The sequence below is a fragment of the Argiope bruennichi genome, chromosome 1 (assembly GCF_947563725.1).
Source record: "Argiope bruennichi chromosome 1, qqArgBrue1.1, whole genome shotgun sequence".
In the NCBI taxonomy this organism is placed as follows: domain Eukaryota; kingdom Metazoa; phylum Arthropoda; class Arachnida; order Araneae; family Araneidae; genus Argiope; species Argiope bruennichi.
Window position 1 is genome coordinate 22954137 of NC_079151.1, and position 23264 is coordinate 22977400.

At 27.6% G+C, this 23264-nt stretch overlaps 1 protein-coding gene across 2 annotated transcripts in view; it reads left to right on the forward strand.

Annotated features, from left to right (window-relative positions):
• Positions 1-671: 671 nt before the first annotated feature.
• The window catches only part of LOC129963110 (receptor-type guanylate cyclase Gyc76C-like), a 426844-nt gene continuing 404251 nt past the window's right edge, over positions 672-23264 (forward strand). For both annotated transcript variants that reach the window (XM_056077187.1, XM_056077197.1), the window contains exon 1: positions 672-2639. In XM_056077187.1, the coding sequence (XP_055933162.1) occupies positions 2262-2639 (378 nt within the window). In that variant the 5' untranslated portion in view covers positions 672-2261. The remainder of the gene's footprint in view (positions 2640-23264) is intronic.

The following is a 23264-nucleotide window of genomic DNA, read 5'->3' on the forward strand; positions in this document are numbered from 1 at the left end:
GTAAAAAATATGGATAACGAATTCAAAAATAAATAAATAAATATACAAACAAACACAACAAGTTTAAAAATAATTGCTTTATTCCACTTAAATGGAACAGAATGCCGTATTCATCCATTTCACGTTTTCTCATAGTTATTTTTATTATTTCAATCGTTTTATATATTAATGAAAATTCTTTTTCATAATCCAAATCAAGATTTTCTAAAAATCTTTCACGCAATCTAATATATTCTTAAATTATTAACTTAACTATTTTTTTTTCTAAAACATAATATTACAAAATAATTTTTTTTTTTTTTACAAAAAAAAAAAAAAACAGTCGAAGTTCAAATTTGCTTTTTCCTAACATAAACTAAATAATTAAGAGATTTGTGTTGACTATTTCGAAACTGTGACTTCATTTTTCACCTTTTATTAATGTGTTCATTTGCCTGACACATTAAAAGAGTTCCTTTAAAAACCTTAAGACAGCTTTATATTTTCTTGTATTCTTAGTGTACAACTTGCTTGACAAATCAATCAATGAACACGAAACAGCATCGCAGTGCCATGTTCGCAAAACCACGTGTCGCGAGGCCCCGAAAGTGACGTAACCGTAACTCACGTGCGCTGTTCCAACGGCGGCGGTCGTCTTCTCAGACGCCGCAACCACTCAGAGCGCTCGGCACGAGCAGGGGAGCGGCACAAAATCGCGCAGGTCTTCGTTCGCGGGGTTGAGCAGATAGTCGTCTGCTCGCACTTTTCGTTTGGCAGCAGTAGTGAACGCTATCTCGAATCCGAGGTCACTCTACTGTTTACCGAGTTCTGGTTTGCTCTTTGAAATTTCGACCCTAAATGAAGCCTCCTCAGTATCATTTGGTTGCCGGTCCGATCAGTCACGAGTAGCAGACGACTTTGAAAAGTTGTTCTATTTTTTGTTCTCTTTGGGAAGGAAAAGAAACAGAAACTACCTTATGATTCGAAATCACCTGATAGGAATTCCTATTGTGAAAGTTTTTTTCGTTTAGTGCTGTGTGTGCAGCGAGCGCGCAACAAGTGTTCGGCAACTTTTCCCAGTAGTAAGTTCGTGTTTGCGAAATCGAATCTAGTTGTTTAACTTCTGCGTTGCTAAATGTGCCGTTGCTTCTATGTTATTTATTATGGAATGTTAAACGCAACTCATAAAATATGTTGCATGTTTTTATAAAGAGGTAGGTGCTCACTGTTAGTTCCAACTGCCTCGCGATTGTTTATCTTGAGAAATATTTTTGTTAAAAAAAAATCTGACTTGATTCAATTAATTATTGGCGTGTGATATTTATTTTATTGTGTAACGCTCATTATAATTCACAAAATCATAGTCAATTTTTAATTAATTTATATCTTATCGGTGTTGATAAAACAACGTGTACAGAATCCGATAAATATTTTTATGCAAAATTCTGTGTGTTAAATGAATATTTATATAAGCATTATAAATGCAAACAAGGAAATTTGAAACAGAAACAAGTGAAAAATCGCTCAATTTGTTTTTGAAAGAGTATTATTTATTTGGAAAGTATTTAAACAGCATAAATATATTAAAAAGAATTCCATACGTATGTTCTGTGTCATTTATATATTTTTGGTTGTGATTTTTTCTCTTTAATTAATTAATGTGATAAAATGTTAAAATTATTAGCTGCTGATAATTTAATGATTGACTTCCGTGCCAAATATGCGAAACAGTTTTGTTGAATCGGTAGTCATTGCTCCATTAATAAATCACATAAAACGAAAGAATATTATTACTTAATAACACTGACAATTATTGATTGTGAGTGTATATGGGATTCTATGTAATATTTGAACTGCTGCTAAATCTTCAAATGAAATTTCATAAATTGTGTGATTGTATATTTACCAATTAAAACTTGCAGACTAAAGCAGTTTTATAAGTTTATCATTTACGTTATATTTGGAATGGCTTCAATTTGATGTTTCATAGAATTCATTCTTGTGAAATAATTGCTCAATCATTGGCTTCCACTGAAACAATTTTGGTACTCGCATTCAATTTACGCACAATTTTCTCACCAATTTTCTATAAAGTGAATTTCAAAAATATATAAGAAAGTTAGTTCAACTTATTTCCACATGCTATGCAAATTACCAATATCTGAATTTCGAAGACGAACTATCATTCCGGATAAAGTTTTAAAGCATATTAAGTGCCATGTCAAAACCTGAATGTTCCTTGCATTTTCATTCCTTACCTTATCAACCTTCCAAAGAAACTCATGAGTAACCCACTAGTTAATCCGCTGGTCACTTTACTACTACTATGTTACGTGTGCCGAGTGTCTGTTATGGCAGCCAACAATCTGACTGTTGGTTACTTAGCCAACATCTATGGCTACCATGGCAAAAACAGACAAGGTCACATCATCAGCGGTGCTATGACCTACGCTGTGCAGCAAGTTAATGATCAACATGTTCTGCCAGACAATTACACCCTGGAATTTATATTTGAAGACACGAAGGGTGAAACTCTTCAAGGTACTAATGCCGTCATCAATATGTGGCGTAAAGGTGTGATAGCCTTTTTCGGACCAGAGAACTCTTGCGAAGTTGAGGCTACCGTTTCAGCTTCCCTCAATCTTCCAATGATATCTTACGTAAGTAATTGAATTCCTACATTTTCATACTAATTTGAATTTGTTGCCTGGTAGATGTTTTATCTATGGTGATACTTGTTCATTCATTTGTAGTTTTGGAAACGTTGTTTAATGTCCGAGGTGTAAAAATATTATTTATGTTTTAAAATCTAATTTTTATTCAAAAATAAGGCTTTAATATAGTTCATTCCATGCTTCACTAATTTATTCAGCGGATTAATTAATGGCTTTGCCACATAGTGTCACTTTTGAAATTCAAGTAATTCACTTATCTTTATACCTATTGTTTGTTGCGTTATTAATTGACAAACATTTCCAAAACTATTAGTTATAAAAGAATTTAACAATTTTCATTTTATCCTATATCAAATAACTTTATGAATGCATTTCTTAATTTCATGAATTCAGCAAGAGTTTTGGAGGTCTACTTTTTATGCTTATAAAATTTGTAAATTCAGAAGTTGTTATTAAGCAAATGCTTGTATATAAGTGCATAAATGAAAACTGTTTGTAAGATTTCATTTCTTAAATAATAAATATACTGCCGTGAATTATAACATTGCTTCTGGTGAAAAAATAAACGCTAAATTTACTTGTGAGTGGTAGGAATATTTGAGAGAAGATTTAACCTATTTATTTATCGCATTCTCTTAATCATACCTTATCTACAGTAGCAACTTTTTAGAAATCTTTTGTCATAAAAATAAAATTTAACACATTTATGAAGTAATCGATTCGTCTTAATAATAATAAAAAAATTAATATACAATATTTAGTTATTAATATAATTGGAATTGGCTTAATTTGATTATTTTTCTTTAAATAAGAACTAATCTAACACTGTTTCCCAGTAAGTAATCTCGGAATTTAAATATGTTTATGAATGCCATCTAAATTCCATGTTTAATTACTTTTATCATATCGAAATAAAAACAAATTCATTTTAATAAGAAATGATCGTCTTAATAAAAGTTGGTGCAAAGTTATTATAAAAAATATATAATATACAATTGGAAATTTATAATCGAATGCAATTTTGATTTTTGTCGGTTTTTAAGATTTAAGAAATGTATAAGGCAAGCACGTTAAAACAAGCGACACACATTTGCTATTTTTATAATACGGATTAAAAATAAAATATTTTTTTATTTTAGTGTTAAAGCTTTCTAAGTTATGAAAAATTATGTATACTGTTTCGATTTTTTAAAAGATTCTGTCATATTTAAAATGCATTTTTTTTTTGCTGTAACTACAATTATTTTAAAAATAAAATATTGAAAGAAAGGCCATAAATGTATTTTATTTGAATTTAATTTTCCTATACTGATCTTTAGTAATGGTTTTTCAATAGTTTAAAAAATGATTTCTGTAAATTATAGATCTTGTTCATTGTAGAAAAGCTATTATTTGCCATTTATTTCAATTCTATTTTCTATCTTTTCTACAATCAGAGAAATGACGCGTAGAATATAGATAAGTTAAAAGTGTGAAGCATAAGCTAAATATTACCATGATAATGATTATTTTATGCATGTTTAGGAAATAGTCCATGCGTTATTTAATTATTATTATTAAAATTCTCGATTTTTTTTTTAAATTCTAGTTTTTAATTTCTGTTATTTGATTTAAAATGCCATTGCAGCATTAATGTAATACTGCAATAATTAAATGAAACTGGTTTGAAAACTAGCAAAAAATATTTAAAACAGTTTGCTTCTTTTTAATGATTAAATCATCATTAAGAGAAATGACGCGTAGAATATAGATGAGTCAAAAGTGGGAATCATAAACGAAACGTTACCATGATAATCATGATATTTTTTTTATATATATTTAGGAAATCGTTCATGCAATATTTAAAATTTATTACTAAAATTCTGGTATTCTTTTTTTTTAATTCTACTCTTTAATTTCTGTTATTCGACTTAAAATACCATTGCACTTTAATCTAAAACAGCAATAATTTGAAACTGGTTTGAAAACTTTAAAAACGATTTAACATTTTGCTCCCTTTTTATGATAATTTTTTCCATTAAAAGTAGTTAATTATGTATGCTTAAACGAGCAACTACTCTGTCCAATTGTATGATGCTTTTCAACTATTTGGAGTCAAATAAATCATGAGTATTAAATCATTGATACGTTTTTATTTTAATCTAATGACCGCATTAGTTGGCCTTGCATTTAAATGATAGTCGGGATCATAACGGTAAAGAAAATATCACCAAGAAATATATTATTTCTAATATTTCAAAATTTTAAAAACATAAATCAGTTGAAAATTCATTCTAATTGTTTGATGAATCCAAATAATGATTATTAAGTAATATTTATAACTGTGACTCATTAATCTTGTGTAAAAAAAACTGTCGCTATTTTGGTATTCGCCAACGTAATTATACCTTATGAATATCTATCTTATTCATGCAATTTTAATTCTCATTTAACTGCTTTCCGTACGTTCATATTCTTCCATTAAACTAAGGCAATTAAATGCATTTTAACAGAGTTAAATTTAAGCAAATATAATTAAACTGCGAGGAATTATATATATATATATTAAATAAATCAGAATTCAGTCTATTGAAAAATGCCTTTATCTTCCTGTTGTAAAAGACTTTTTGACAAAAAATTTCTTTACTTTTTTTTTTTCAGTATGAGAAAGTGGGATTTTAACTAACTTTTTTCGATTTCATTCTGATTACGTTTATGTATAGTACAAGCTATGAAAAATATTACTCATATTTTATTTAGAATGCATACAATGGTTTTTATATTAAAAGTAGTCTATTTAGGCCGCAAATGATAAAAATGAAATCAAATTAAAGTAATCATTTAAAATGAAAAAAGTCTTTGACATGTGATATTAGATTATAATATGTAATTTAGCATTTTGTTAAAATAAATTTCATGTAATTAATAATAAGATTTTAATGTAAAATATAAGTTTATAATTTTTCTGATTTTGAATCGGTAAAGCTTACTATTGTTTTATTAAGCAATTTTTATAGAGAAAGACATCAAATTTAAAATGTAATATAATTTTTTACGACCTTTAAAATGCTATAGGCTCTCGTTTCTTCGAATAGTACTTGTAATAACCTTTCTTTTTTAAACGCATTTTATAAAGTATATATATTTTATTGCTTGTGTTCTTTAGTGAAAATATTTTTTAAATATACTTTTTTAGTCTTTTAATGTTTGCAAGCTTTAAAATAATTAAATATAAATCATGTTAAACTATATGCATAGTTTAAAAAGTTATTGTAATAAAAGTGCACAATTGCAGAAATAAAACACTTCGCATTACTTAGTAAGACTCAAAAATGAAAATGTTAATTATTAAATATGTAATATTTTGCGTATCAAAATGAGAGGGGATCTGGGAATATAACTTCGAATTAGAGATAAAATGTTCGAATCAAGTAGGGTCGATTCCACTGAAGATTTGCGATTTACTGATTCCACTGAAGATTTGCACTGAATTACTATGCTGAAGATTTACAAGCATAGTAATTCAGCTGTCGGACATGAAATGTCTCTGTGTTGGTGTAGCATGAAAGCTGAAAGTATGCTTGCCAATTCAGAATAATATTCTTCATTAAACTATGTTTTAAAATTATGATAATGAACTCAAAAATAGAGCACAAATAATTTCGAAACGGAACTTTAACCTTATTTAAAATAAAACACGAAAGATTTCTACAAAATTGCATCTGAATGGTTATCTGATGATAGATATCAACCATTTTATTTTACTAAGAAAAATTTATTTTTGTAAAATAATGCATTTCTCCATCTTTATTTTTTATCTCCATGAGAAATAACTAGACTCTGCTATTCACTCCAATTTCTATGATCGCAGAAGCTTTTAACTTAATAAACTAAGTATGTTTCTATCTGTTCTGCAAATGTAGGTCTCGTGTATTTTCCCGCCATGATGGAAAAAAAAAATTCATTTATCTGAATTTATTTATCTCAACTCGATAATTTCCACTTTTCTTGTTTCCCGAAATTGGATTCTATTCTCTGTAACTGAGACTTTATTTTATAAATTAACATTTAGTGACCGATATTTATTTCCGAATAGTTCTATATATGTTTGGAATTATCTCCAATTTCCAGGTTTTGAGCATAGGATCCATTAAGATAGGATACACACATTTTACATGTTGACTCGCTGTTTCATTGTTTGTATTTAGAGGCGTCTGTCTGCAATGATTTCCTAAACAAATTAAATTATCCAAGTTTACTTTTTGGTTAGTCAGTTTCGATAATAGATACCAAATTAGATTTTGATTGTAAAATAAACTTTTTCTGAACAATAAATTCTGATGCAAGTATGCAGCTTTCTCAGGCTGGTAAGATTAGATACATTCTTTCAAGTTGAGTACTATGTTTAACTTTAACTGACTCGCATTCTTCTTGTTGTCATTGCCAAACAAATTTATTTATCCATGTTTGTATCAGTAAGGAAGTAACGATGTTTTGCTGTAAACAATTTTTAGATTTCTAAATAAAATTCTTTAACTATTTCCTTATACGTTGTAAGAAATCTGTGAAAATTAAAATCAGCCGCGAGTCTGCCAAGTGTCTAGATAAAATATTCTAACATAAAAGCAATCTTAAGTTTCACTATTTATATTTAGCAAACGCATTTGTTTATTGTGATTTCTAAATAATTTATCTTAAATTGCCTCTGTAAATTATTTTTTTCTCCTTATTTCCAAGATTAAATACAAAGCTATTGCGTTTATAGGGTGAAAAAGAATGTCCAATCCTATTTATTCCTAACTGTGTAAAAACTTTTCCTATAAGAGATTACTAAACAAATTCAAGAATCTAAGTTTACCGAGATCACTTTCTTGTTTATCAGATGAGGAAAAACGCTTATCACCGTAGACGCAAAGCATGTACTTAAAGATAAGAAGTGACGCTAGCGAAAAGATGAGTTCTCTGAGGAATCCTTGATACGTCTTGCTATCCTGACGCTGATGTGAAAACAGAAAATGTTTAGAAAGCAACTTTAAGGAATTTACTTTTATAAATAACTGTTTTTTTTCTTCATATTAACACTGACGGGATTAAAATAAAATGCATTCAAAAGTCGATATAGAAAGTAATACAAATAAAATGACTCGAAAAATTCATTTACCATTCTTCCTTAATTTAAAACTTAATTATTAATTTATGGATATGAAATAAGTTTTCGTGATTATGATGTTGAAATTCACAACAATTTAATTTTGGAGAATAAAATGCATTGTTTTTAAACAACTAATTTGCTCATATTTAAAAAGAAATAACAGTAGCCAAAAATAAGACGTGTGCCAATTACTGAAAATAATGCTTTTTTATGAAATAAAAATTCTAATCTTTTCTTTTCTGTTCTTTACAGTTATTAAGTATAAAAAAAGCGCTTTTTTTTAAGTATTGTTTCAACTAAAAAATATTGATTTTTCTCTTCAATATAGTATAATAGTCCTGCTATTTAGATAAATATTATCAATACATTAATTTTAATTTAAATACAATACATTTTGCTGGAATAAGTTTGAATGTTCGAGTGAAAGATTTAATTGAAATTAGATATATCTGGTAAATTAATAAAATGTAGTAATTAAATATACGGATATTTAAAAACGATTGTTCTATTTTAAACTAGTAAATTTTTAAATATCTCATTTTTGATATAAAAATAACTTCTAATGAAATGTTCAGATATATTTATCTTCAACTCAGGAAATTCTAGATACTAGGATGAGCTGTAAGATGGAAACGAGTCTAACAACTAATCAGCGAATAAATGTCTCCTTTAAGATTAATGAAGGCATAAAACCACCAACAGAAAAAAAATAGTGATAAAAAAATCAGTAATCATGACTGTAATTGCAAGTTTTCACAAAAATAAAGCAAAAATATTTTACGAGTAGTAAAAATTGGAAAAGAGGAATTTTCAGAAGCAATTTTTTAATATGACTGAGATTAATATTTTATAAAGATTTATTATGAACTATTCAATTAAATGTAAAAACAAAGAAACACATTTTATACGGAAACTAAATATATGCAAACAATTTTCTCCACTTAGGATATTTAATTGCCTTATTTTTACTTAAAGTGTTTTGTTTGGAAGATTATATAAATGAAAAAATGGTCACGGCTTTGAAATCGTGTAAAATAATTTTAAATAATCCTTTTTACATTTTCTTGTGCACGTAATATAACGTATAGTAGTTATCAAAAAATTCGAATTCCAAATTTTGACGAATCTCAACATTTTAAATCTCTCCGAGTTCGAAAAAATACATTTTTGGAAAATTTCCGTCTTTTTGTTAACAAAGATAACTCAAAACCGCTTTCAGCTAGACAATTAAAATTTGCTATACTGCCTTTACACCAAATTTACAGATTTATATCAAATTTTGAATAAAATTGTTCAGAGGTGCGGTTTTGTCACACCTTTGTTTCAATCAGTGGAAAAAAATAGTTTATAAAGCACAAATTAAATTTTTGGATACTATTGACGTACGAAAAGGATTAAACGCCAAATGTCTCGCCAAGGATGACACGATAAATTCAGTAAAAATGCTAAATTCACGCCAAAATTAATATTTTTTTAACTATTGTTCGACAATGTTATGCAAGATGTTCTCTGGCATAACAAGTTTATTAGGGAGTATGCGAGAAAGTTTTCGGAATACCACTCCCGCTGATTTTAAGAACTATGAATTTAATACTTGGTGTATGCATTGAATAAACAATTTACTTGAAACGGTGCCAAGTAAACGTATTATCCAAGAAAATTAGAATACAACTTTTTAACCTTTTGAGTAACAAGACGGCATTGAATTAACCCGTGTTTCGCAAATGGTTTCCCTCTTAGGATTTCTTGTTTGACTGGTGATTATCCTTTCATGACTTCTTATAAGACTGTTTTTTGATGTCCCCAATCGCGTAATAGTTACTTTCAACATATGCATTAACGTAATAGTTTCCTAACCATTAAAAAAAGCATTATCATTGCTCTTTCAAATGTCTGAAGATCTGTTTAACTATTAGTCTTATTTAGCTTATTTTCTGCCTGGGTTTTCCCATAATTGTTTTTTAATGTGCTATTAAAGTTGCCCAAGACCATTTGATCGATTCAAATGCAATGCAGGAGAGCTGAAAAAGAAGCAAAAATGTAAAGAACCAGAATACCTTGATTATTTCGAGGTACTGAACTAATTACTTATATCAATGTTAAGGTATGATGAGTCTTGGAATATGATGGAAATTAATAATATTTTTGATAATTCGTATGCTGAATTGTGTTTAAATAAGGTTTTGATCCTCTTTATATAATCGTGGTTTAGAAATAATTATAATCAAATCATACTTCTACAAGCATAGCTGACAATAGACTTGAATGAATTGCTTGTTCCATTTGTCACAGATTTAAAAAATGTTTATGTATTTATCTAATGCCTCTAATTTTCTAATTCATTCCTATAAAGATATTAGTCTTTCTAGTTTGTAATATCATTCTAGACCGTTATATTCTAACATCATTAACATTTCAAACATGAAATAGTAGTAACAGATTTAAAAATGCATACTTAGAATTTGGAAGTAATAAAAATTAAAATTATTACATAATTAGTTTGGCAGAATTTGCCAACTTTTAAATTTTTATAGTAATAAATTTATCAAAGAGGTTAATTCATCTTGATCGTATCTTTTCTTAAAAAAATATGTTAATGTCTAAGTACAGAGAATAAAGCTCTAAAACAAGTTCTTTCAGAGAAATTTCCATGCATATTAAACATTGTTAATAACATTTTCTTATCTTGAAGAGGTAAGGGGATTCTAAGACGCTAAAATTTTTTACATGCAATAAATTGTCGCCTTTGTAGATGTAAATGATACTTAACTATGACTATAAATGTTCTCATCTTTTCAAATGAAATAAAAAAATGGATAGAAGTTAATTTCTTAGATGTAAAAAAAAAAAATGGAAGAAAAACATTTAAAACGTTTTTATTGCTTATGTGATAAGGACATTTTTAAGCTTCATTTCCATTACCAAAGTAACAATAAGAAATGTATAAATGCTTTATGTAAACTACTCTTAATAAATGGAGAGATTATTTCATATTACTTGAGAAAATATGAGGTCACAGAAATGGCTTTCATGGCTTACCAAGCAAAAATAAAGTTTCATGGACACATTATAATTATAAAAAAATTTTATTGCAATAAAATTAAGCAGACAGGTAGACAGAATGTTTTAAACACTCTGCTGCCCATACTAAATTATTACTAAAATTATGAATAATACGATTTTTATAAATGAATGGATATTTAATAAATTGTTTTATGTTTTAAAATGTTTTAGAACTGTTTTCTTAATGTTATTGGCACATTTTTCTTGATATCGGTTTCTGTATTTAAAAATATAAAAATACCTGTAAAGACAAAACGTCGCAGGTGCATCGAATTATTGTATATTTAAACTTATAAATTAAAGTTATTATTTATTCTAGTTATAATGAAATAGAAAAATGTGTAATTCATGATTATGTCGGGTATTTTCTAGATTCTTAGTTAAATCAAAATAAGTGAATTTCTAAAATAGGTGTCTTCTAATTAGATAGCAAATAAAACTAATACTCAAATAATATAGTTACTTATTTATAATATCCAGCTTGCCAAAAGCAATTGTGTGAATGGAAGAATTCTATCGGAGCCAATTGCATAAAATTCGATTAGATAAGCAAAGTTTTAAAAGCTTTCGAAAAGAATTCAAAAAATATTTACAAATTAAAATTCTCTCTTATCCTTGAACTGTTCTCTTCTAGAACTGTTTCTTTCTGTACATTTGTATAAGGAAGGAAAGCTTAAGAGTAGAGTAAAACTTATTAAAGTTTATTATATTCATAAATGATCCATTATAAGTATCCATCATTCTGGATAACGGTGACTTATTCTTTTAAATCTGAAGATCTTTGCTAGCTTTGATAATTTTTTTTAATCACGGAAATAATTTTCGTCGCAAATTTATAATGTCTTCTTGCATCGTAAATGGAATGTATTTCTTTATATGTAAACTCTGTGCTCTGTTAAAGCAATATATTGGACTTAATGTCAACATCTCTGTATTTATTTATATTTTTAACAAAAACGGTAAATTGATCCATACAGCCATATATAAAACAGCTACTGGTCATATTACCATTGCAAGAAATATTAAAAAGGCTACGGAATAGAATTTTTTTTTTTTTTTAATTTCATAATTTCAGTTTCTGGTCGGATTGGCGTTTTTTTTTAGTTGCTATATTTTAGCAAAATGGCTTCAAAATCCTTTTCACACGCCGAAAATTTTTTTTCAAAATTAATTTGACGTTTTCTGATGATGAAATCAACTTTCATTAAAGGTTTATAGAGCTTGGCAATCAATTCTGACGAAAAGCAACTTGCATGCAACAATGTACTTTCTTCCTTGAGAACGTTTAGATAATACGAGTTTTGAATTTCTGTTTCAGTATGTGTTTTTATAAACATTTTTCATTAATCCATTATAACTCTATATATTATATATATAGAGTGTATATTATTTTTTGGGTTTTGATATTTTAAGTTTTTTTTATTAATAAAATGGACAATTTTATCCTTAGCTTTACATTAAAAATCTAACTTTCATACTTAAAGTTTCGTCTATAAAATTGAGTTTCAATTTTCTCTCATCTAGAATGGATAAATACATTTTTTTTTTGTACAAAAATGATGAATTAACTCAAGTAATCTATCAAAATGAGCTGGGAGCTCAAGTCATCACTTTAGATGATGAATGAAGAGTTGATTTTTTTTATCAAAAGATGCATTGTTTAATATTATTTAGTGGTTTGTTATATTATAGTATTGTTTGGATATATTGTGCCAAAAAAATTAAACTACTGATAAGTTCAATTCTTTTTTTAGAGATACATGAATAAATACCACGACATCAGACAGTCTTTAGAACGTTACTTGTACCGTTAATTTTCTCAGGAAAACTTTTCTATGTTTTCAAAAACAAATTAGTAAATTTATAGCATAAAATGAAAGAAAACGAACCAGCTATTAAATTTGAATTCATGTCAATAAAAGGAATAAAATAAATAGTGATTTCTAATTTTGTTAAAATTTTCTATTTGGATTTCTTTGAATGAATTTAACGTGATGATATAGATGAAATTTAGTTTTTTTTTATTGCTGTTGTATCTACATTTCATTAACAATATCAACAACAAAATAATCCATTTTAGATATATCATTCGCAGTAATTTTCTCAATTCATGTTTGAATCGCAACAAGACAAAACCATTATGTGTCTGTTAAAGTCGCAAAGTGTTCTTATGCTAATTGCATGTAGTTCGAAATCTGTTGGAAATAATTAAGGTATGTATTTTTTAGTGATATTTCTGTGACATTTGTCGGTTAGTCAAATGATACATATCTACATTATCTGGTTTCTAATCATTAAAAAAGACGACGCTCTAATGTGACCAAACTCCATAAATTTGCCAAAGCACTCCTAATTTTTGGCTCTTCTCCTTGATGGAAATGTTCCCGCAGTTGGATAAAATACCATGGGTTTTCCAAATTTTGCTTTCTATTAAATATTTTATTCAAATGTTTTAAAGATAGGGACTTACATTTTTAACTTAAATTTTTAATAGTATTTTAAAACTTAATTTTTAAAAAAAATGACTATTAAAATTTTCTTATCTTACTTATAAGCACATAATATTGTCTCACTGTTTTATAGTATTTGAATTTTGACCTTTCTTTTCATATTACATCGGAGGTTTATTAATTCAATTCGATATATTAAAAAATTTAAAATAAGAGCTATGATAAAGATTTTAAAATTAAAAATGGCATTAAGGAAAAATGTGCAATATTTAACAATCTTAACAATGAAGATGTTAATGATTATGAAGAAATTTTAATTATGATAAGTAAAAGAATTTTTTTTTAATTTTTAAAAATTTTAGCGCTTTTGACACAATGTTGAATTAATAAACATCAAAATAAATAGTAGAAGCTCATGTATAATGTATTCAGAAGTTTCTAAAAAAAACAATTTTATTACTTTTCTTTATTGAATACAAAATCTGAATTAACTTCATTCTATTAGTAAGACTGAGGCTTTAAGTATGGGCATATCTAGGTGAATAACTAAATATATTCATACTTTATAATTTGTAAAATATAATTTTTAGTTTCTACTTCTAATTAACTTACTTCGAGATATAGAAAACAATTTAGTGTTATTGTAATAAAAACTTTTAAGAACTAGAGAAAATTTTAATATACCGCGGAATTCGAACGATATTTTTTATTTGTATTTCCGAATCACTTGTTATTTCTAGCTTAGATCTAAAATGATTTGATACTTTTTACAAAAATAAAATTAAAAGCTTGAATGTGATTTAATTATGAAAGAAAAAAAAACTTTCGGAATACGATTTCCGCAACCACAATCTTGAGTTGTTAGCAAGTACGGATGTCCGTATTTGGCAAATGAGCCTTAAAAAAAGCTTCCAGCTTCCGTTTCTGATTTATTTAGCTTCCTAAATAAGCATGCGCTTTATATTTAGAAACGCAATAAAGTTTTTATTACCGTCCTGTACTCATAGTACGCATTCTTTGGTATCTTTATTTAGTTTCTTGTGTGTCATCTTTCATAAGCATTGTCAATACTTCTCATTTAAATGATGACACTATAAGCTTTCGGAAATGCACTGGAGTGGCCGATGTAAACATAAACTAGAAGTATTTTTATCAGTATTTGTTTGACATCCGGCTGCCCGATATTCGCAAACTCCGTTACGTGTGCTGTCGCGGAGAAAGACATTTTCCGTTCTCTAACGTAATATTTTTTTAAAATATACATTTGTTAAGCAAGAGATTCAGCTGTAGATACTTGTGTCGTGTGCAGATGGTTCAACAAACGGAAATTCGACGGAAAACAAACACAATGACTTATCGTTTCCCCATGGCGCCTTTTGGAAGATATTTTTACTTGATATACACTAATAAGTATCTTTCCTGAGTGAATGACAATTACTGTAACTATAGAATTGCTGTTTTATAATTTATTGGAAAAATAATTATTTAATTTACCAAATTGTTAAAAAAAATATTAGCTATTCGATATATAATTTCCATTGTAATGATTTTATAAAGTGATCTCAAAACAGGTTTTCTATGGAACAAGTAACTTAAAACAAACAGTCGCCACCACCCTCTGCAAAAATAAATAAATAAAGTATGCTTTTAATTTTTTATGAGTGAAGCATATATCAAACTTTTTGGAGTGGAAATATGCATACTACATGTTTTTAAGCATAACCTCTCCAACTGATTTAAGCGCCCTATTTTTTAATGTGTTCTAGACTTTAAAAGATGAAATTAAAAACATTTCCTCGAATATAGGTTTTTAGCTTTTTCTTTTATTTTGGTTTCTTTTTATTATATAATATTGCGTAGATATGTGTGTTTGTAGAAACATGAGCAAAATATAATAATAAATAAAAAAAATATATTCATAAATTTTTTCTTTCTTTTCTCATGTTCCTTCAAACTCTTCGTATTTAATGCCTCCATAAATAGTATGTTCGCAATATAAGCAGTTTATTTAAGTATTATTAAATATATTTTTTATTTCTTCAGATTTAAAAATACATTTATTACTTCCTTAGTATATTTGCTTTAAAATCTTCAAAAAATTTTCTGATGCCAATAAATCTGAATTTAAATTTTTATAATTTTAATGACTTTTTGCACACATTTTATAAGATGCTTGTGCAACAAATTTTATAAGAACAACTATTCTTGTAAGATTTGTTATAAGAAACGTTATCAACGCCACTACCACACCTTTTTCGAATTTAATTAATGATTGCATGTAATTTTATTTATTAGTTTGAATTTTTTTTTCTATAAATAATGTTTTTTGTATACGTAGAGTTGATATTAGGAGCTGACGTGTGTGACTAAATGTACCAATTAATATTTTGTTGAAAATTTTGGTTATTCTAATTATTTTATGGCATTTATTATACAGGACATTTTAAAAATAAACATCGTCATTTCCATTTTTTTAAACTACAAATTATTGATTCTGTAAACAAAATTTGATAAATGATTTCTCTTTCTGGTTTGTTTGAAAGTGGAAAAAACTAGTACAAATGTTTCTCATGAATATGTTCGAGGAGAAACAATCATTTTCCTATCAACAGCGGTTTTACTTATTTTTCCATTAAGATCGAAACTGAAAATGTGTTTGAGAAAAATATATAAATGGATTTCATGTTTTTCCAATGCATTCTGCACTTTGATTTATATTTCTCCGGCAAAGACATTACTCTGAATTTATTTATGCCCTTTCGGAATTTAAAATATATATATTTGTAAGTGAAGCAAATGGTTCATAAAATGTTTACGAAGAAATTTCTGAATGTTTTACCGTCCAAATGTACCTATGTCTGTAATTCTAAAAGTACATTAATAACTCGAGTTGTTTAATTAAATATGCGCCCTGTTTAGTGTTATTAAAGTTAAGAAATGTTTTAAGAAATTTAAATTGTTTTTGTAATTAAGAAGAGCGAGGAGTTGAAAAAGCCTGAGTGAATTAAATTTATCTTCAGAATAAAAAGGCTATTTTTGGATATACGTTTTGAAATGGTTAATTAAGTTGTCCTAATCTCCCCATTCAAAATGAAACTCTGCACTATTTTCATAATTAGCAACATTAGTATGTGGATAATGATGATAGTTTCGGAAAGAACCGAAATTAAATACAACTTTTGCCTGAATATTCCGCTAGGAATTTGAATTTTACAACACATTTGTTTCTTTAATGGAAGTTAGTGATTAAAAAAGCGAACCTTTAAATGGGAATGCTTTGCATTTTTGTAATTTAATTTGTATTATAAAGGTAACTTATGAAATTAAGCTTACTGTAAAAAAAAAGGTGTTGGGATTGTTTGTTTCAACCGAACAATTTCACATCTGTGAATGTTTCTTTGCAAATAATTGCGTTAAATATGGAACCAAAAAAAAACAAAAACCAATTAGAAGTTTTGTTGGGGATGAAGTTATAAAAGCTAACTGAAACAGAAATTATAAAAACTATTTGGAACAGAAATAGCTAATTTCATGCTACTAATTGCAGAAGTTTACAATTTGTGAAAATGATATAATCCGTTGAAGAAGTATCCTAACGCTACTAACTTACTGAGAAACTAATTTTAGCCTAGCCTGTTGGTCTAGGAAAAAAACCTTAAAGTGTATATAATTTTTGTTTATGTTAGAGACTGTCTTTATATTAAAATTCGTACAAAACTCCATTCTTTTCTAAATGGCTGCACAATATTTGAAATTAGTTCGAATGCATTTAAAACCTTGTGTCAAAGTGAATAATGAAATAAAGACGAATGAAATTCAGGATTCCGAATGTTAAATGAAGGTTGACTTTTTTTGACATATCTCAAGATATAATAGATCATTTTTAATATCTTATTTTGCATTAAACTACTGCATACAATTAATACAAAATTTAAATTTTAAGTAATATTTTGTAGTTTTAAATAATTATTTTCACTTAAAATATTTTTGAATAAAAACAGTTTTGATATCAGTTGCAAACACAACAAATGAAACAAAAAATTTTCAGTCATATTAGGTCAGTAGTTCCAAAGTGCAAAATTTTAAGGAATCCAGAGTAGCACAATTTTAACTTTTTTCGGGGGTTCATTGGTATTAAATAAACTGTTCAAATAAGAGAAAAAATAAGAATATGGAATAGATTTTTAGATATCACTTTAAATTAATAATTAGCAATAATTTTTTTTTCCTGTCAAAATAATTGTATTGCAAGAAGCATGAAATCAAATATTCGTTTCAGTGAACAAATAATTTTTACGCTTACTAAACTGATTAATAAGATGATCTAAATCTAGAAAATAATTTTTTATTTGGACATTTATTTTTTTAATAAAGAGATACTAAATGCTCAGTAAGTTAAAGTATGAATGAAAATGAAAACGAACGAACAAAAGCATGTGTAGTATGGACGAAAGAGAATAAGATTGCAAACCAGTGAAGGATTTAAAAACTGACATTATGCCTTAATATAATATCAACTTTAAAATTTAGAGAATTAGAAGATAAGCTTATTTTTCTTTTTTAGCTATCACAATTGTACACAATTTGTTTGATTTCAGCATGTACATATTGCGAGCATTCGTGAAAGTATTTGAATACTTTTCTTGATGCACTACATAAAATCTAAACAACTGAACAAGTACATAAATAAGAGAATAGTACAAAATATATGTGGTACGAAAAGTATAACAGCATATTGCGGTATGGAAGACAATGTTTTTTGAAATCTTGTCTTTCATATGTTATAGCTAGAAAATACATTTACAAATTTGCTTCTTTGCATTAAAAAATTTTCAACAATGATTGTTTAGTTTTTTAAGGTTAATAATAAATTTACAAAGAGTAGGCAGTTTGGAAATTCGTAGTTATCTTTCAACGGCTCATCAAAATTTAACTTTTACCTAAAATGTAAAACTTCTTCACAAATGGATTATTATGAAATTCTAAAAAATTTCACCTCCACCACGAAAACTTTCCCCCCATAATACATATATGGCAATTGCGCAAAATAAAAGTGAACTGCAATTATAGATTAGAATTATTTCCACTTAATCCTACTTCGATATTGCTAATGCCATTTTAAAATACAAATCTTGAAATTCCTAGAGCGTTTTAGAGGTCACGGTAGTACCTAAACTAAATGAATATATCTCAGTATGGTTTGAGATATTTTCAGTAATCCTTTCAGATTGCATACACAAATATCTAATTTCAACAACATTACTACTTACTGTATATAACAACAATGTAAATTACACAGATGCCATATGTGATTCAAACTCTTATTCAATATCTATCAATTATAAGTTTCTGATCGTCTTTCTTCCTTAATTTAAATGCGTACTGTAGCCAGATAATCAATATAATTCCCCATGAATATTCAGCCTTGCTTTAAAATATATATTACTTTATAGTTCATTACTTTTAAGTGTTTCCTAAGTTACAATTAGAGAAGCTTATTATATTTCTAAGTAAACCATCTGCTGAAATAATGCTTTGAGTATTTCTAAACTTTTTAATATATATGAAATATCTAACTGCATGTTTCGGTAACTTATTTCGGGGTTGGGGTGGAGAGTTGAATATTAAATATAATTGCTGTCTCCTGCGGTCGTTTTCGTTATATCAGATTTAAGCGATTCCATATCGTCATGCCCATTTTGTTTTGAAGTATATCTCTATTTGGATGATTTACTTTCTATATCAATTAGTAATCGTATCATTCTTCTGAACTTTTGGTATGAACTGTTGATAATAGAAATTTTTTAAAAACGGTCACTGCAAGAGAAGGAAATGATTTTAAACAACCAATTAGATAAAGATTAATATATCTTCCCTTTCGTAATATCTAATTTGCATTATCTACAAATAAACTTTGTAATATTAATTTTAATATTATCGTTGTTTTTAGTAAGAAAATCAATATAAAGAAAGCCCTAGAATTTCTTTTACAATGATAAAGAAATAGATAACGCTAGTTAAAATTCAAATTTTCGGTACCTATTAATCTATTAATTGTGTATTTTAAATATGTTTGAAGTAGATAAATGCATGTTCATCGATATTTTGAGATAACTAATAAATCCCATGCACTTTTTATATATTCCTTTTTGTGGTTTTTACGTTCTTTCGCAATTTATCTGAAAATGTGTGGGAAATTAACTGAAAACAATACACGTGTCTGGAAAAGTATTTAATTCTGTTGATTTTAAATTTCAAAAAATAAGTGAGCTCATCTTGTTTGTGAATCAAGTGGGAAATGGTTATCCTTCTGTTGTTGGGTAGACAAGCAATTGGTTTAAATCCTTGACGCTTTGTCCACTTGAAGCAGTGGTGTTATCTCGTATTTAGATTGAGCAGTGCCAGTCGATAAGTGAAGAATCTGGGGGAAGTGTTGATGGAGGGCGATGACACAGCCCGAAGAAACATCTTATCTTGCTTCCTGGATGGTCCCAAAAATAAGAATGGCCTCTCTTGCGAAACCCTGTTGAACTTGACTTGCTCTCGTTTTTGTGATAATTACAATGATTTGAATCAATAGTTTGATCTTACTTCTATTTAACCAAGTCTGAATTTTATTTTTACTCATTTTTCTCAATATGCTAATTTATGCATTGAAGCCATTTTTTTCGGTGCAGCTCTGATTGTTGCATACTTTAAAGTTGAATTTCAAAAAGACTTGAAACTGAAAATGCAAAAAAAAAGTAAAAGAAACTTCGCGCAACCGAATCACAAATGAATAAATTATTTTTACTATATGCAGTTGTTAAAAAAGGCTCTAGGCATTGAACAACTTTCGCTTTATATAGGCTTTTATCGCGCAGAAAAATCAATTATGTGCTTGAACAAAAGTCTATTCAAATATATATAATTTAATTTTTGCACTTATTTTTCTCAATATGCTAATATATGCATTGAATAAATATTTTTAGATGCATTTCTGATTTTTGAGTACTTAATAGTGCAATTTCAAAAACGCCTCAAATTGAAAATACATTAAAAAAATGTAAAAGAAAGAAACTTCCAGCTACTGAATCACAAATGAATAAATTAAATATTTTTATTATATGAAACTGTTAAAAAGGCTCCATGAATTAAAAAACTTTCACTTCGCAAACTTTCATTTTTATCGCACAGAAAAATCAATTATGTGCTTGAACGAAAGTTGGTTCAAATACATTAATTAACCGTTTGCACTCGAATGGTGCCTCTCACTGACCATTCAAGACAGTGCATCATTTTGGCTATTTTTTTTTTAATTTTGATTTTTTTAAAAAAAAAAAATGCCTAAGGAATGGTAAGAAGATGCAGATTAAATTTTCGGTGAAATTCAACTAAAAACTATAGTAAAAATTTTTTACATTGCAATAAGCAAGTCCTTGTGTTAGCTGAATAATTTTGAATGGAATTACTTTTCTAAGAGAGGTTAATTATACTTAAAGAACGAGCTCAGGACTAGTAAAATTAATGCAGTAAACTGTCATTTAGCTTTTGGTAAGCTGTCGATTTAAGTTAACATTGACTAAAGTTAAACGTGTAATAATTAAATTTGCCACAAAAGCGAAAATCTTTCTAAAATCATATTACATCAATGAAGAAATAAGTTCAATCGATTTCAATTTGGCCATTTCACATGTCTTTTTAAAGTAAATTATCCTATTCTAATGGATAATAAATTAATAAATGTATATGCATTTCATAGTAAATATGTATGTAACTTCTTGCCATTAACGTAAAGAAATCTAATTTCATTAAAAAAGAAACTTTGTTTGAAATTGCTACAATCGTGCCTACTTTTGATACTTTTGTCCATTTCTTTCACAAACGTTTACTTTTTTTACAAGTGCAAATTTTCTGTAAAATAATCCGAGAGTCCATGAAATATAACAAACTATTTCGGAATCAATGAAAAAAAGGGGGGAGGGTGCATAAATAGAATTTCACCTTAATTTTGTATCAGATTAAATTCTTTCTCCAAATATTAGTTTAAAACTTTATTATAAATTTATTTATTATTCAATCATCATTAAGGAGTTCCCTATGAAAACTGACCAAGAAAACAAACACCTGAATGAATTGAAATGGTGAAATATATATTTCATTATGTTTATTGTAATGAAAATAATCCATGATAATGGATGCGGAAATAATTCGGATAAATGTTCCTTTTAAAAGATGAAGTATTATCTCCATCGTTCGTGACATGAGATTTTCTCATAATCCTCCCAGCAGACTTTTAACTAAAGATCGCGAAAGATAGTCCCTCGTGCTCTTATTTCTCATTCGCTCTTATTGTCACGTAGAATATCTCTCGCTTTTCTTCTTCGCTAAAAGCCACCGAGTCTAATTTTCGCGAAATACTGCCTGGGGAATTCCGCTAATCGCGAAACTAATGTTACTCACAGTTATTGGAGATATATGTCTCGGCAATTTGAATCTTGGTTGGAGAAAGTGTATGGGACATCTATTTTAACTAGTAGAGATTTTAGTTGATCAAAAATGTTTCGAGAGCACATAAATCTATAAATTATATCTAATAATAAATATTTTACTAAATTTTGATGGTTCACGTTTGATTCCATTTATTTTCGTTTATAAAGATAACTTATAAATATTGTGGTTTCTTTATTTTTTAGCCTGTTGCAGAAAAATTGGCTTATTTTTCAAAAATAAATCATTCCTATTTCTGCTAAATTACTATAACTTTTAATTTATACAAATATTTAGTTCCTTCTTGTTTCTTTTAAAACCTAATTACTGTAACTTTCACTGTTTGGTGATCACAATTGCTTTATTTGTGAATAAAGCGACCCCCATAAAAAAAAAAATTAATCAAGAAAATTCTAGGCAATTCCGCAGGAGTAAAGACATTTCTGTGAAAGCTGTTTTCTGTTGTAATTAATTAATCCCTACATAGCAAATTAATAATTAATTCTCTGAACTGTTTAGTTGAAAAACTCTTTCAGTTTTCTAAATTAAACTAGTAGTGTTACACAAGTGTTTCCGTTCTCATGTATCAGCCATATTTAACGTAGCGACTGAATATTTCATTGAGTTCAGATAATTGCATCTCATGAATTAAAGAACTGTAATGAGGGTATGTGAAAGTGTGGAGTGGATGTTTTGATAAATAGTTTAGGAAATTTAACACTCTATGAAAAATTCATCAAAGTTAGGAGCGAATAATCATTCAGGAATCTAAAAGTTAATGAATCTGAAGAGTTTTAGCAACTTCAAGACACGTTCATGGTATTTCCAAGTGACTGCATTAATTCTATAATTTTAGGCTACGCTCATATTATTAATCTTGATTAGCATTTAATTAGTTTGTTATTAATGCTTGATAAGTTGCGTTATGTTTTAGACATGGTGGATCTGGTGTTCGATCTGTAAATTTCCATTTAATTCGTATAAATCATTTAGCTTTGTAATTCGAAAATTTCCTTTCTTTCTTAGATTTTTAGGGGGGAGGTGTCAGTTTATGATGAGAGATTATATCATGTGGACTGTTTTGATTTTTCCCTATTTTCTATTCATTTTTCTATTGGTACTAAAGATAGCCCAAGATATCTATATACATAGAAACTAAAATAATTCAAAGAAAAATAATTTTTCACCATTCACTAAAAGTAAAGTAACTACATTTTTTGTATAATAATGCGTTTGAAGAAATCTTGCAATGCTAATTTTGTATACTTATCTGGAAAAGCTAATTTTAGTGATTAATTATATTTTATTAATACTTTTATCAATTTGGATAAGAACTTTTTATCTATAGGCAAACAAAATTCCATTTGATAATGAAATCTGGGAACTGTGATAAAAATATATTTCTTCCCCATATAAAGGCTCTAAGGGGGAAAAAATGTAAACAATTTTCGAATATTCTGAGGGTTATAGGTTAGTTTGGGTAATACACCAACCATC